The following is a 15,379-nucleotide window of genomic DNA, read 5'->3' on the forward strand; positions in this document are numbered from 1 at the left end:
TTCCCCGCAGGCCTGCAAACCAGACCAATTAGGGCAGGGGTCTGTGGTAGTGACAGGTGTTTTCTCTCTCTAACGTATCAGACCTGACCTCTTCTCCACGTTCGCCCTAGACAAGTGATGTCTCAGAGGGATGGTTTTGTAGAGATTCCTGGTCATTGTCATGGTAATTGTCGCAGAGTGCTCGCACAGCACTTTCCAGGCCAAGAGAAGTTAAGCCACTTGCCCAAGGGTATAGAGCAAGTAGGTAAAATGGAGCTAAGACTTGAATCCAAGTAGCTCGGCTTAATCACCATGCTACCTGACTTTGGCAGTGTAGGACACACATCTGCCAATAGACCCCTCCCCAGAAAGGCCTCCAGGAGCCAGCCAAGGATGGCTCCATCACAGTGGCTTGGCTGTTTCACACCTGACTATGGCCTGCCGTGTCCACTCCGATCTGAACAGAACTGGTTGACTTTGCCTTCCACCCCTCATCCTTCTAATGGGCCGGCCCAGTAGCTCCATTCAAGGTATTCCCAAGGTATTTCATCCCTCACCCTCATCCCAGGCCCTGACCCTGGTCCATCCTTCATCCTCTCCTACCTGGACTATGGCAGCAGCCCCTTCCCTGTTCTCCCTGCTCCCTCTAACACCCCAATATGCTGCCACAGGGGACCTATTAATGCCTATCACATCAGGACCTTCCTAAAGGCATCTGCTTGCTGCACCTCACCCCAGATAAAAGCCAATGTCTCAACCATAGCCCACAAGTCCCATCATCTTGCCAATCTCGCCTCCTCTCACCGTCCCCGTCACTCACTCCACTCTAACCACACTGGCCTCCTTGTCCCTCCTCACCCCTGGACCTTCGCACTAGCTGTTTCTTCTGCCTGGAGTGCTCCTCCCCCAATACCTGATCTCTTTTCTCCTCTCCTTTAGGCTTTCACTTATTGGTTCCTTTTCAGTGAGACCTTTTCGGCTGTATCTAACGTTGCCTCCCAACCCCGCCCTCCTTACAAACTCACTCCCTTCCCTGATTCACCATAGCAACACTGCCCTCCTCCAGCTCACACCTCAGATGCTGCTGTTAGAACAGGGGCTGTTCTCCCTGAAACATCCAATCTGCATGCCTTCCAGGCCAGCTCCTTTTCATCATCCAGGTCTCTGCTTAAACACTGTCTCCTTAGAGAATCTTCCCTCCCTCCCTCTGCCCACACCACCACCCCCCAAACCCCGTCTCGCTGCAGCCCATTATATTTTCATTCAGTCTTTATAGCACTTATCACAGTCTGAAATTATATTGTTTATTAGTTCACTATTTCATCTTCTACTCAAGCAGAATTGGAGCACCATGAGGACAGGACTTTTGTCAGCTGTGTTCACTGTTGTATCCCCAGCTTGGCGCCAGGCTTGGGAAAGGGTATGAGGGGCTCTTCAGCACCAGTTACAACTCTCCCCAAGCAAACAATGCTTGTCCTGCTCTGAGAATATTTTACTGACCACAAAGATTGAAAGTGGGTTTGGGACCTGATACCCAGGGTCATCACTACTGACAGAGGTCTTGGGCCCAGGTCGGCCCTAAAGTTCACAGGGTTCCTAGGAGGAGGTGGTGGGAGCCAGGCCTTTGAGGGAGGCAGTGCTATGCCCCAGGCATGCGGGCCAGGCCTATGTGTGATGTGTCTCTCTTCCTCTTGTCTTCTGTCATCCTTCCCACGACATTATCTGTCCTGGTCCTTATGCACCGGGAGTCTGAGTGTCCAGGAGCTCAGGCTTGGCATCCAGCGTGGGAGATGCAGGACCATGGGCAAGGACCACAGCAATGTCAGGCCCTCCACAGATGATGGTGAAGGCTTGGGATTCCTCAGGTCGAGGGAGCTGGGCCATCCCAGGGAAAGTAGTAGTAGAGATGGAGGACACAGGGAAGTAAGAGGAGGGGAGGAGGGAAGGAAGAAGTGGGGGCAGGGGGAGAAACCATGAGGAACAGGGAGGTTGAGAGGGGAAGTGGTATCAGGAGACAGACAGAGACATGGGCAGAGAGAGAGGTGAGAACAAGAGAGACATTCAGGAGGGAAGAGGTGGTATGGGAAAACAAGGACAGAGATGAGGGAGGACAGAGACATGGAGAGACAGATATCGGGGGGTGGGAGAAATGCAGGGACAGAGAGACAGGGACATGGGTATGGGGGATAGACAAAGAGGCAGATGAAGAGACACGGGGAAATGGGGAGATAAATGGGATGACAGAGAGATTGGGGGCGGAGGGCAGAAAGACAAAGATAAATGTGGGAGAGAGAAGAAGAGATTGAGAAACAGGGATGGAAGAGGGGCAGGGGAGGCAGAGAGAGACACACCGTCAGCCCAGGGGCCCTGGCAGGCTCCATGAAGAGCCTCAGGCCTGAGTCTGAGTTCTGTGCTTGTCCCTCTCCCCTCCCCAACCAGCATGTCCATCTGGTGCATGGCTGGTTCAGGCCAGTCTCAAACAGAGCCTCCAGGGACGGCCACTGCAGCTCCAGCTGACTGCTACCATCTGGGGATATGAACCCAGTCCTGCTAGATCTGCTGAGCCTTTGGGAAAGGCCAGAAAATATGTTAAAGCATTACTGAGGCCAAATGAATGGTATCTGTGGGCCAGGTCCACCCCACTGGCTGTCAGGTGAGGACACCTCAGCTACAGAGGCACCTCAGGGGCTTTCAGAAACTCCTCCCCACCTCCCTTTTCCAAGCAGGAACAAGAGCCCCGGGACCTCAAGTGTGCCCCTGGGGTTTTAAGCAGGAAAAAGTCCTGGCCAATTTTTAATTTTTAAAAACATGATCCTTTCCACTTCCCACCCCAGAAAATTCCCAGCAGTAAAATACAGGGGCAAAGGGCCTTAGATAGGGTCTGGGAAACTCTAGTATAGAGCTGCAAACCAAGCTCTATAGGGGCCATGCCCAGAGGTCTCCAACAGAAGTGCACAGGCCTCCTCTGGGGCAGGACAGCTGAGTTTGGATCCTGACTCTGCAACTCACTGGCTGCCTGGCTTTGGGCAAGTTACACTGTACTTCAGTCTTTCATATGGGAAATAGGGACTGTCAAGATCAAGGTCAAGCGAGTTTTCATTAAGTTATTAACTGTGTCTAAAAGAGAGTATGTGTGTATGCTAAGTTGCTTCAGTCCTGTCCAACTCTGTGCAACCCCATGGACTGCAGCCTGCCAGGCTGCGTTGGCCATGGGATTCTCCAGGCAAGAATAATGAAATGTGTTGCTGTCCCCTCCTCCAGGGGATCTTCCTGACCCAGGGATCCAACCCACATCTCTTACTTCTCCTGCATTGGCAGGCAGGTTCTTTACCTCTAGTGCCACTTGGGAAACCCCGTAGAAGAGAATAGGGGTGCTTAAGTATTATTAATAAAGGGAGAAGCCACTACTCAGCTCCCGCCCATAGTTGCTTAGCATTGCCAGATTGATTTTTTTCACGGCAGCAATTTGGAAACCTGGGTGAAATGTTGTGACTTTTCAACTCTGGACTCTAGACGGAAACACTGGGGCTGTGTGAGCCAGGCGGGGCACTCACCGCACACAGCCGGCCCCAGTGCGCCCGCGCCTGCAGCTGCCGCGCCAGCTGTTCCAGGGCCCGCAGCCGCGCCTGGTGCCGCTCGTGGCGCCGCTGGAGCCTCCGCACCCGCCGCTGCAGCGCGCCCAGCGCCGCGCCCAGCCCGGCCCTGGGGTGCTGGGCCGATGCTCCAGGGCGCGGCCCCGCGGGCGCCGGCTGAAGCGACAGGGGCGTCAGGAACACGGTGGCTGGAGCCTCGGGGGCCCCGGAGGCTGGCCCCAGCACCAAGAGCTGTACAGGCCCAGAGGCCAAGGATGGGGTCGCCTGCAGAGGTGGAGGCACGACGGGTTTCTCCGTGCTTCGGGAACTCTGCTGCCTCTGGAAGACAAGGCGCGGGGGGACATCAGTGCCAGACTGCAAGGGAAAATTCCTCAGGCGGGGAGGGCTGGGGATCCGATTCCAGCTACAGGGCTTCCCCAGCTCACCTGGGCGGGCGGCACTCGGGAGAAGATGGAGGGCACGGCGTCGGGTCGCAGGTAGCGCACGCCCCAGCGCCACTGGAAGCAAGAGGGGGCGAAGTGCTCGCTGCACAAGTGCTGGTGGCAGCTGGGCACCCAGTGCTCACGGCCCATGTGCCTCAGCCAGGCCTGCAGCCGGGGGCCATCCTTCAGCGGGAACCTGCCAGGGGAGCGAGGTCAGCCATGTCAGGGGTCCAACCCCCGCCCCACGGCAACCGCCAGCACACGCACACCCAGAGAGCCTTGAGTGCCAAACCTCTGCCTCCCCTGGGCCAGAGTCTGGCCATGCCTCCCAACCAGGGTGTGTGTGTGTGTTAGTCGCAGGTGGTGTGTGTGTGTGTGTTAGTCATAGGTGGTGTGTGTGTGTGTTAGTCACAGGTGGTGTGTGTGTGTGTGTGTGTTAGTCGCAGGTGGTGTGTGTGTGTGTCTGTGTGTGTGTTAGTCGCTCTGTCCTGTCCGACTCTTTGCTACCCCATGGACCGTAGCCTACCAGGCTCCTCTGTCCATGGGATTCTCCAGGCAAGAATACTGGAGAGGGTAGGCATCTCTGGATCTTCCCCACCCAGAGATGGAACCTGGGTTTCCAGATTCTTTACCATCTGAATCACTAGGGAAGCCCACCTCTGCCTCTACCCATATCTAATTTTTTGGCTCCATCTTGTGGTTCAGCTGGTAAAGAATCCGCCTGCAATGTGGCAGACCTGGGTTCAATCCCTGGGTTGGGAAGATCCCTTGGAAAAGGGAAAGGCTACCCACTGCACTATTCTGGCCTGAAGAATTCCATGGACTATATATAGTTCATGAGGTCACAGAGTCTAAGAGACACAACTAAGTGACTTTCACTTTCATCTTTTAAACACCCAGCATCAGCCCACCTCTCCCACAATCTGTTGTCTATCCCCCAAAGCCTCCAATCTCCCTCCTGGTCTCTCTTCCATGGCCACTATCCCCTCCCCACTCATCTGTTCCTCCACAGGAACCTAAGGGAGCAGTTAATAAAATTGGACAAATCTAGAATGTGGGAGATCCTATATTCATGGGGCTAAGGGTAGGGCTATAGATTAAAGGGGATTTAAGAAACATCAACACAAAGGCAGATCTGGGCTTCCTCTGCAACAACCTTTCTGTAAAAAGACATTTTAATCCAGTTGGGGGAAATTGAACATGAATTGGTTATTAGATAATTGTAAGAAGTTAATTTTGCTAGGTGTGATCATTACACTGATTTAAGCTTCTAAAATAGTCATCTGTTGGAAAAATATTCTGAAATATTTATGAATAAAAGGCTGGAATTTTCTTTAAAATACTACATTAAAGATGTACGTGGGAGGAAAGTAGAAGAAAAAAATTAGTGAAATGTTGACTACTGGTGTAACTGAGTGATAGATACATGAGGATTCATTTAAACAACACTATTTTTTGTGTATGCTTGAAAACATGTCAAAAAGTTTTTAAACAACAACAAAACATTAACTGATTAAAAATGGGCAAAGGGCTTGAATAGACTCTAAACAAGACACAAATGGCAGCAGCATATGAAAAGATGTTCAACATCATTTATCATTAGGAAAATGCCCATCGAAACCACAAGCTATTGCCTCATAACCATTAGAATGACTACTATATTAAAAAAAAAAAACAAGTATTTACAAGGATATGCAGAATCTGGAACCCTGTGTGGTGTTGGTGGGAATGTAAAATGGAGAAGCCTCTATGAAAAGTAGTATGGTAGTTCCTCAAAAAACTGAAAACAGTATTACCATATGATCCAAATCCCACTTCTGGATATAGACCCCCCCCCCAAAAAAAAATAAACTTCAAAGCAGGGTCTCAAAGAGATATTTACACACTCAAGTTCATAACAGCATGATTTACAATAGCCAGGAGGTGGAAGAAACCCAAGGGTCCATCAACAAATGAATGTATTAACAAAAGGTGGAATATATATATACACACACACATACGTATACATACATGATATATATATATATATACAATACACACACATACACAATGAAATATTACTCAGCTTTAAGAAAGAAATTCCGGGACTTTCCTGGCAGTCCAGTGGTTAAGACTCTACGCTTCCACTGCACGGGGCATGGGTTTTGTCTCTAGTCAGGGAACTAAGATCCCACATGCTGGGGAGTGCAGCCAATAAAAAAAAAAAGAAAAGAAATTCTGACACATTCTATATAACATGGATGAACCTTGAGTACATTATGGTAAGTGAAATAAATCAGTCACAAAAAAAAAGTCCTAATATTGTATGATTCCATGACACTTTCTAGAACCAACATCAAAAAAGATGTCCTTTTCATCATAGGGGAATGGAATGCAAAAGTAGGAAGTCAAGAGATACCTGGAGTAACAGGCAAGTTTGACTTTGGAGTACAAAATGAAGCAGGGCAAAGGCTAACAGAGTTTTGCCAAGAGAACACACTGGTCATAGCAAACACCCTTTTCTAACAACACAAGAGATGACTCTAGACATGGACATCACCAGATGGTCAATACTGAAATCAGTCTGATTATATTCTTTGCAGCTGAAGATGGAAAAGCTCTATACAGTCAGCAAAAACAAGACCGGGAGCTGACTGTGGCTCAGATCATGAGCCCCTGATTGCAAAATTAAGATTTAAATGAAGAAAGAAGGGAGAACCACTAGGCCATTCCAGTATGACCTAAATCAAATCCCTAATGATTATTTGGGCTTCTCTGATAGCTCAGTTGGTAAAGAATCCACCTTCAATGCATGAGACCCCAGTTGGATTCCTAGGTTGGGAAGATCTGCTGGAGAAGGGATAGGCTACCCACTCCAATATTGCCCATTGAGTCGGTGATGCCATCCAACCATTTCATCCTCTGTCATCCCCTTCTCTTCCTGCCCTCAATCCCAGCATCAGGGTCTTTTCAAATGAGTCAGCTCTTCGCATCAGGTGGCCAACATATTGGAGTTTCAGCTTCAGCATCAGTCCTTCCAATGAACACCCGGGACTGATCTCCTTCAGAACGGACTGGTTGGATCTCCTTGTAGTCCAAGGGACTCTCAAGAGTCTTCTCCAACACCACAGTTCAAAAGCATCAATTCTTCGGCACTCAGCTTTCTTTATAGTCCAACTCTTACATCCATACATGACCGCTGGAAAAACCATAGCCTTGACTAAACAGACCTTTGTTGGCATCATTAAGCTCTGGCCAGCTGATCCTGTGGCAGCTGCCAGAAATTGTGAGGTTTAAAATAAAAGGTTTATTTTAAGCTGCTAAATGTTATGAAGCATTAGATAACTAATAGTTATCCACATCCCCCCTTCACAAAGTCTTCCACCAGGTGACATTATTTACTTAATATTTTTCTTAAAACTGAGAAATTTTATAAGTTAGAGGAGAAATATCACATGACATCCCTTATATGTGGAATCTAAAAAGAAATGATACAAAATGAACTTACTCACAAAACAGAAAGAGAATGAACTTATGGTTGCCTGTACACACTGCTATATTTAAAATGGATAACCAACAAGAATCTACTGCATAGCACAGGGAACTCTGCTCAATGTTATGTGGCAGCCTGAATGGGAGGGGAGTTTGGGGGAGGATGGATACATGGATAGGTATGGCTGAGTCCCTTAGCTGTTCACCTGAGACAATCAAAACATTGTTAATTGGTGACACCCCAATACAAAATAACAAGTTTTTTAAAAATTGACCAACGTTAAGTATTAAACAAAGATACCTAAAAGAGAAGCTTTTAGGTATCCTAAAATCACAATTGAAAATGGCAAATCAGTCTCAATTCCATAAATAGGAGTTAACCGTAAAAACACCTGGATATCTTAACAGACTGAGGGCTATAAGGTCTGTACCCTCTTTGTTAAAAAGGAAGAGCAAGGAGTGTTAGAAATTAGATAAATAAACTAGGAGACAAGATAAATAAACTCAAACACGTGCACACAAAAGAACACTATGAGCTCTAAAATAAGTTTGAGGCACTGTATGAACTGACATGCTATTTTTAGGCATATATTATGTGAAAAAAATGTTTCAAATGGAGTACACCAGCTTTCATAATTGTGGTAGGCTAATAATAGTCCCACAAAAGACATCCCTGTCCCAATCCTGGACGCTGTGAATACTGCATTTCATGACAAAAGATGTGATTAAGGATCCTGAGATGGGGAAATTATCGGAGATCATCCGGGTTGGTCCTCCATGCAATCAAAAGTTTGTTTTTTGTTTTTAATTTTTTGGCATACCACATGGCATGTAGGATCTTAGTTCCCTGACCAGGGATTGAACCCTTGTCCCCTGTAGTGGAAGCACAGAGTCTTAACCACTGGACTGCCAGGGAAGTCCTGCAAGTATTCTTCTAAGAGGGAAGTGAAAGAATATATTATTACCACAGACAAAAGAGGAGAAGGCAATGTCACCACAGAGGCAGAGACTGGGGTGATGTGGCCACAAGCCAAGAAATGCCTGCAGATACCAGAAACTGGAAGACTGAGAAACAGATTTTTTCCTAGAGCCTCCTGGGGAATGCAACCCTGCTGACACCTTGATATTGGCCCGGTAAAACCAACCTGGATTGTGAGAGCATAATTCCTATTGTTTTTAGCCACCAGCAGTTTGAAACAGCAGCCACAGGAAACTAACCAACATATACTGTATTTGTATAAAGAAACACTGGGAAAGCCACATAAGAAGTTAAAGAGGCCACCTGTGGGGAGGAGGTGGATGGGATGGACAGAGGTTGGTGGTGGGATGCAGAGCAAGACTCCTTGGGCAAAAGGCAGACAGTGGTGGGTAGCTGGTCAACGAGGACTGAGGGCTGACTCAGAGAGGAGTGATGGCAGCCAAAGAGAAGAACCCCAGGGCACAGAGCCAAGAACTCCGGCTGCTGCACTTCCCTCAGCCTCTATCTGAGATCCAGCTGCTCTCACCAGCCTCATTCTGCCTGGACATGAAATAACCCTGTAATAGCACAACCCACCTGCTCCTGGGCAGAGACTGCCAAAGGATTATTCCATATCCACTCTCTGCTTCTTCCTTACTAACAAACTCCAACTTTTTTGAGGCATAATGTGCCCTGTTAAATGACGGTTTCCTGGGTTCCTTTGCCATAGTGGGGCCATGCAATTAAGTCCTGACGAATGAATATTTCCATGTTGGGTGAGACATCTGAGATGGTACCTTAAATGTGGAAGCAACCTCAAATGGAATCAGAAGCAGATCAAGGGGCAGAGGAGGAAAGGAATATCATTAAAAAACCCCTTCCTAATTTGGTCTTATTTTTATTCTCTTTTGTTCTCTCTAGATAGCAACATCTAATAGGAAATGTCCCTCTCTAAAAATCTACCTTAAGTGGACAGCCAATCTTTTTTTATATATAGAAATATTTTAGTCTTGTTAGCCATTCTATCTAGAGCACTGCTAGTTCTTTTTTACCTTACTAACATAATTTAAAATGTCATCAGGGTGGTTAAAGGTCTATCAAAAAAGACTACATTTCCCAGCATCCTTTGCAGTTGTAATGCCCAATGATGAAGAATCATTGGGTGGGATTTCTGGGAAGGCTTTGTGAAGTGGACCAGCTTGGTTTAGAGTTGAGTCCCTTTTACTCTTCCTCCTTTCCCTTTTCTCCCTACCAGAAATGGTAGGGCATGATGGCTGGGCACGTGGCAGCTGGAGGATGGATATGAAAGACAGGACCTTCATCCCTGATGACTATGGAGCTGCCACATCAGTGCTGGTTTGCAAACCTACGTACTTGCTTTGTATGAGAGAAGAACAAACCTTGCGTAGACTGAATTACTGTTCAAACCATTTGCTACCATTCCCCACACAGAGACACATTTCCACTCCACTGACCTGACGCTTGCTATAGACTTGTGAAAGCAGTTAAAGTGACATGGGCCACTTCAAAGTACACAAGTTACCAGGAGCCACTGGGTGACTTCTCCCCACTTTCTCTTTTTTCCCCTCCCACAAGATCAGCAACATTCCACCTAGGGGCAGCTCCTCCAGCCTGAGTCCCTAATTAAGATACAGTAGAGAAATGCCATCAATGGCCTGCCAAGGACATTAGTCTGAGTGAGAAATAAACCTTTGTTGCCGTAAGCTATTGAGTTTCGGTGAGTTTGTTACTGTAGCATAACTTGGCCAGATTGATTCCTACAGACCCCATAATTTGGTTAAGCCACTACTATTTCAGGACTTTGTTAACTGCCAGACAGCTGCAATTCATACCTGATAGACACCCCATGAGATGACTGTCATTTGCTCCTGTGTGCTGAAAGGGTCTAAAACACAATTAATGAAATGTTTCCTTTGGCACCCTGGCAGGAATTTCAAGTTATTTCCCAGTACTTTGTTCATTATTTCACCTTGTTCCTTCTAGCATCCATGCCCTCTGGAATCTACTTTGGAGCCTATTTCTCATCAAACTCTTAGCTAAATGGCTTCTGCAACAGTGATTCAGGGTTGGGCCTTGAGGTGGGAATGGGTCAGCCTGTGTGAGGAACAGCTTGGCAGCCATTGGTGGAGATTTCAACACAGATGTGAACTGATTTTTTTTTCCCCCCACACCAAGTGGCTTGTGGGATCTTAATTCCCCAAGCAGGGGTTGAACCCAGGCCCTTGGCAGTGAAAGCATGGAGTCCTAACCAGTGGACCACCAGGGAATTCCCTGGAGTGATTTTTACACGGTCATCTGGCTGCTGTGTACAGTCATTATTGTTCTCATTATTATGTGTGAAGAGCTTGGAACAGTACCTGGCCTGCAGTAAGTGCTCTCTAAATAAGTTATTACTGTTGTTGCTGTAAGGGAAGCAAGAGTGGAAGCAGGGAGACCAGCAAGCAACTATAACAGCATCTCATTAAGAGACAATGACAGGGACTTCCCTGGTGGTCCAATGGTTGAGACTTCGCCTTCTAATCCAAGGGGCTTGGGTGTGATCCCTGGTCAGGGAGCTGAGCTAAGATCCCACATGCCTGTGGTCAAAAAACAAAACAGAAACAGTATTGTAATGAATTCAATAAAGACTTTACAATGGTCCACATTAAAAAAAAAATCTTAAAAGAGAATGACAGCTTGGACTGCACTGTGATAGCAGAGGTGATAAGAAGTAGTCAGACTGGGAACGTGGTGGGTTTTTTCCTTTCTTTATTTCCTAATAGTTTAGTGAGGATTCTATCATCAGCATTTGTAACTGTATTTCCAAAGAGTTAGGGGTTTTGTTGTTATTGTTGCAGGATGGGGAGTGTCAGAGGGTAGAGTTAAAGCATGGATTAGTTGTATAGACTGCGGGCTGGAAGAAGCACAAGCTGGAATCAAGATTGCCGGGAGAAACATCAATAACCTGAGATATGTAGATGACACCACCCTTATGGCAGAAAGTGAAGAACTAAAGAGCCTCTTGATGAAAGTGAAAGAGGAGAGTAAAAAGAGTTGGCTTAAAGCTCAACATTCAGAAAACGAAGATCATGGCATCTGGTCCCATCACTTCATGGGAAATAGATGGGGAAACAGTGGAAACAGTGTCAGACTTTATTTTGGGGGGGCTCCAAAATCACTGCAGATGGTGACTGCAGCCACAAAATTAAAAGATGCTTACTCCTTGGAAGGACCAACCTAGGTAGCATATTCAAAAGCAGAGACATTACTTTGCCAACAAAGGTCCGTCTAGTCAAGGCTATGGTTTTTCCTGTGGTCATGTATGGATGTGAGAGTTGGACTGTGAAGAAAGCTTAGCACCGAAGAATTGATGCTTCTGAACTGTGGTGTTGAAGAAGACTCTTGAGAGTCCCTTAGACTGCAAGGAGATCCCACCAGTCCATCCTAAAGGAGATCAGTCCTGGGTGTTCATTGGAAGGGCTGATGTTGAAGCTGAAACTCCAATACTTTGGCCACCTGATGCGAAGAGCCGACTCATTTGAAAACCCCCTGATGCTGGGAAAGATTGAGGGCAGGAGGAGAAGGGGATGACAGAGGATGAGATAGTTGGATGGCATCACCGACTCGATGGACATGAGTTTGGGTAAACTTCGGGAGTTGGTGATGGGCAGGGGGGCCTGGCGTGCTGCAATTCATGGGGTCGCAAAGAGTTGGACACGACTGAGCGACTGAACTGAACTGAACTGGGGGCAGTAGTGCTGAAGAAAAGAGGATCAATTTGTGTCCTCAGTTCGTCAATGACTGACCCTGCACCTTTCCATGAGCTCTGTCAGGGCAGGAACAAGATGTGTCAGTGTCTCTCAGCAGGGGCTCGCTTACTACAGGAGACACTCAAAGTTGCTGAATTAACAAATGGTGGCAAGTGGCCCCAGTGGTAAAGAGCCCACCTGCCAATGCAGGAGACACAAGAGATGTGGATTGGGCCCTGGGTCAGGAAGATCCTCTGAAGGAGGGCACACAACCCACTCCAGTATTCTTGCCTGGAGAATCCCATGGACAGAGGAGCCTGGCAGGCTACAGTCCATAAGGTCACAAGAGTCTGACACAACTGAAGCAACTTAGCACGCATATGCACGTCAGAGTGATACATTTTAAAAAGCAAGTCTGGACATATTGATTCAGTTCCAAAGACCACTCTATTCTCCTCCTACCCTGAAACAGGGTCCCTCAAAGGATAGCTGGGATGTGGAGTTCTGGGTTTCCTGGGAAGCTCATATGAGACACATTCACCTAATTAACCCAACAAATATTTACTGAGCACCCACTATGTGCTAGGCACTGTTTGAGGTGATAGACAGCAGGGAATAAGACAGACAAAAATCCCTGCCTTCAAGAAGCTGACATTTTAATGGAGGAGACAATAAACGGATATATTTGGTTGCCCAAAAAGTTTGTTGGGCTTTTTCTATATAATCTTGTGGAAAAACCCAAATGAACTTTTTGGCCAACCCAATATTAAACATGTGGTATGCCAGATAGTGTTAAGGTTAAAGGGAAAAATAAAGCAGGAAGTGAGTAAAGAAAATATGTACGTACTGGGAGAGGGTTATCACTTTACAGAGTAGCGGTCATAAAGGGAAGAACTTTCTGTGCAAAGGCCCTGGGGCAACAAAGTGCCTGGCATGCTGGAGGAACATCAAACGGACAGTGACACTGGCATGGAGTGAGTAAGGGGAAGGAGAGAGGAGATAAGGCCAGGCAGTGGGGATCCAGGGCCTGTAGGGCTTCGTAGGCCTGCCTTCTGCCTGCTCCAGCCTCACCTTCTTGTCTTTTATACAGTCAGGTGGGAGCCAGGGGAGGCATCTAAGCCCTGATCTGACTCAGGGGGTTACCAGTCCCCTGTGACTGCACGTGGAAGACTGTGGGAGCAGCTTGTCCAATGGAGAGCCTACTAAAATAGTGCAGTCAGGAGGTGGCCGATGCCAGGGTGGGGGAAAAGATGGGGGACAGAAGTGGTCAATTCTGGATAGACTTTAAAGGAAGAGCCTGGACTTCCCTGGTGGTCCAGTGGTTAAGAATCTACTTGCCAATGCAGAGGACATGGGTTCAACACCTGGTCCAGGAAGATTCCACATGCTTCAGAGCAACTAAGCCTGTGGACCACAATTACTGAGCCCACTCATGCAACTACTAAAGCCCCCTGGCGCCCGTGCTCTGCAACAAAAGAAGCCACCACAATGAGAAGCCTGGGTACCACAACTAGAGTAGCCGCCACTCACCTCAAGTAGAGAAAGCCTGTGTGCAGCAATGAAAGCCCAGTGCAGCCAAAAATAAATTTTTTTTTTTTTAAAAAAAGGGAATGCCAACAGGATTTGCTGATGGACCAGATGAGGAATGTGTCCTGGCCCATTTAGACGAAGGCCACCAGGTACAAACCTAGAGTCTACTAAAGTCAGGTTTATTTACCGTGGCAATAAGTGAACTGCCACCAGAGGTACTGTGGGGAATTTCATCAAACAGAGGAAAATAATTATTATCGGGGTTTGCATGCTAAGTCGCTTCAGTCATGTCCAACTCTGTGACGCTATGGACAGTAGCCTGCCAGCCTCCTCTGTCCATGGGATTCTCCAGGCAAGAATACGGAAGTGGACTGCTGTGCCCTCCTCCAGGGGATCTTCCTGACCCAGGTCTCTTACATATCCTGCATCGACAGTTGGGTTCTTTACCACTAGCGCCACCTGGGAAGCATCATTATTGGAGTTTGGGGGATGGGTAAAGTTTAGATGAAATGTAAGTGAAACAGTGTTTGGATAATATCAAAGCAGAGCAGAACTGTGAGTAAATGGATCAGTATCAGACCTGGATTGCAAAGTGGGCCCAGGGTCTGTCTCCTTGGAAGCAATTAAGTGTGGATAGATGTGAACTACTGTGTCCAGAAACCCCTTACCTGAAGCTCTGAACCTGGGCTGTAAATCAAGGCTGCTTCTCTGTGTCACAGCGACCTAACTTCTCCAGGCCTTAAGTAAGATGTTTCATTCCTACTGATGTAATTTCAAACAGCAAAGTTTGTGATAGCCTATGATTTTAGAGAACAAAGCTTCCTAGTAAAAAAGCAGTAGTCTCTTAAAGAAGGGAAGTTTTGCTACTTCACATCTGCAGCACATCCCTGAGAAAAATTTTTTTCCTATTAACTCTTCAGCCAGCTTTTCCCATCTCTGTTATCCCACCTAAACAAACTAGAAGGCAGGTTTTTGGGGGTTTGTTTTGTTTCAAAAATTCAAGCTAAGTTTTACTTTCTCAGGTGTGAGAAAAAAGTAAAGTTGGTTCTAACATTTCTAGCCTGAAAGACAGTAAAGGATGGAAAGCTATTGGATAAGAAAGCTTATGGGAAGTTCTGGGAGAGTCAGGAGGTCGGTTTCGTATGTTTTGAGTTTGAGATGCCTCAAGTTCGTGGGGATGGCGAGTGGGCAACTGTAAGCTCTTTCTGAGCCTGGACCAACCTCACTCCTCTACACAGCCCTCCCTTTCCTCCGTTCGCCCCGTTCACTACCTGCAGTTAATCGTCTATCCCTGCTGTTATCATACTTTTGCACGTTTACATATATCGTGTTTACTGCAAGTGAAACGCGGGGAACATGGTCCCTTCATCCAGCTAACCATGCTTCCAAATACCTGCAACCTGGACCAGAAGCCCCACGTCGCTGCATTTATCCTCGGGCCCCGCCCCACATTGCTGCGCCCGTGGTCCCGCCTCCCTCTAAGCCCCGCCCCTCGCTTGCGCTCACTTGTAGAAGCTCACCGGGCGATTGTCCGCGCCCAGCTGGCCCGCAGTGTTGGAGCAGTTCGGAGCCAGGCAGTACTTGGGCATGGCTGTCCAGCCCAGCTGGGTTTTGCCCGGTCTGCAGCCGCACTTTGATCCTCACCAGGCGCCGCCGAACCCCGCCCCACCCGCGCGC

The 15,379-nt window shown here is 47.6% G+C and overlaps 1 protein-coding gene across 6 annotated transcripts; it reads right to left on the reverse strand.

The window, feature by feature from the left end:
• Nucleotides 1–1,261: 1,261 nt before the first annotated feature.
• Nucleotides 1,262–15,369, reverse strand: THAP8 (THAP domain containing 8). Of its 6 annotated transcripts, none has more exons than XM_059876852.1 (5): nt 15,223–15,369; nt 6,041–11,020; nt 3,998–4,190; nt 3,534–3,890; nt 1,270–1,854 (listed from the first exon to the last, which is right to left on the reverse strand). In XM_059876852.1, exons 3-5 carry the CDS (start codon nt 4,142–4,144, stop codon nt 1,714–1,716), a joined length of 645 nt encoding a protein of 214 aa, XP_059732835.1. In that variant the 5' UTR covers nt 4,145–4,190; nt 6,041–11,020; nt 15,223–15,369; the 3' UTR covers nt 1,270–1,713.
• Nucleotides 15,370–15,379: the final 10 nt, after the last annotated feature.

This window comes from Bos taurus, chromosome 18, assembly GCF_002263795.3.
Source record: "Bos taurus isolate L1 Dominette 01449 registration number 42190680 breed Hereford chromosome 18, ARS-UCD2.0, whole genome shotgun sequence".
Classification (NCBI taxonomy): Eukaryota; Metazoa; Chordata; class Mammalia; order Artiodactyla; family Bovidae; genus Bos; species Bos taurus.

Bases quoted from the DNA above. Each gene is read 5' to 3' on its own strand.
- THAP8 (XM_010814777.4), bottom strand. From the start codon at position 4,144: ATGGGCCGTGAGCACTGGGTGCCCAGCTGCCACCAGCACTTGTGCAGC. The intron at 3,891-3,997 runs GTGAGCTGGGGA...CTTGTCTTCCAG, and splicing joins CCCGAGTGCCGCCCGCCCAG to AGGCAGCAGAGTTCCCGAAG. The intron at 1,855-3,533 runs GTGAGTGCCCCG...GGGATGGCCCAG, and splicing joins ACTGGGGCCGGCTGTGTGCG to CTCCCTCGACCTGAGGAATC.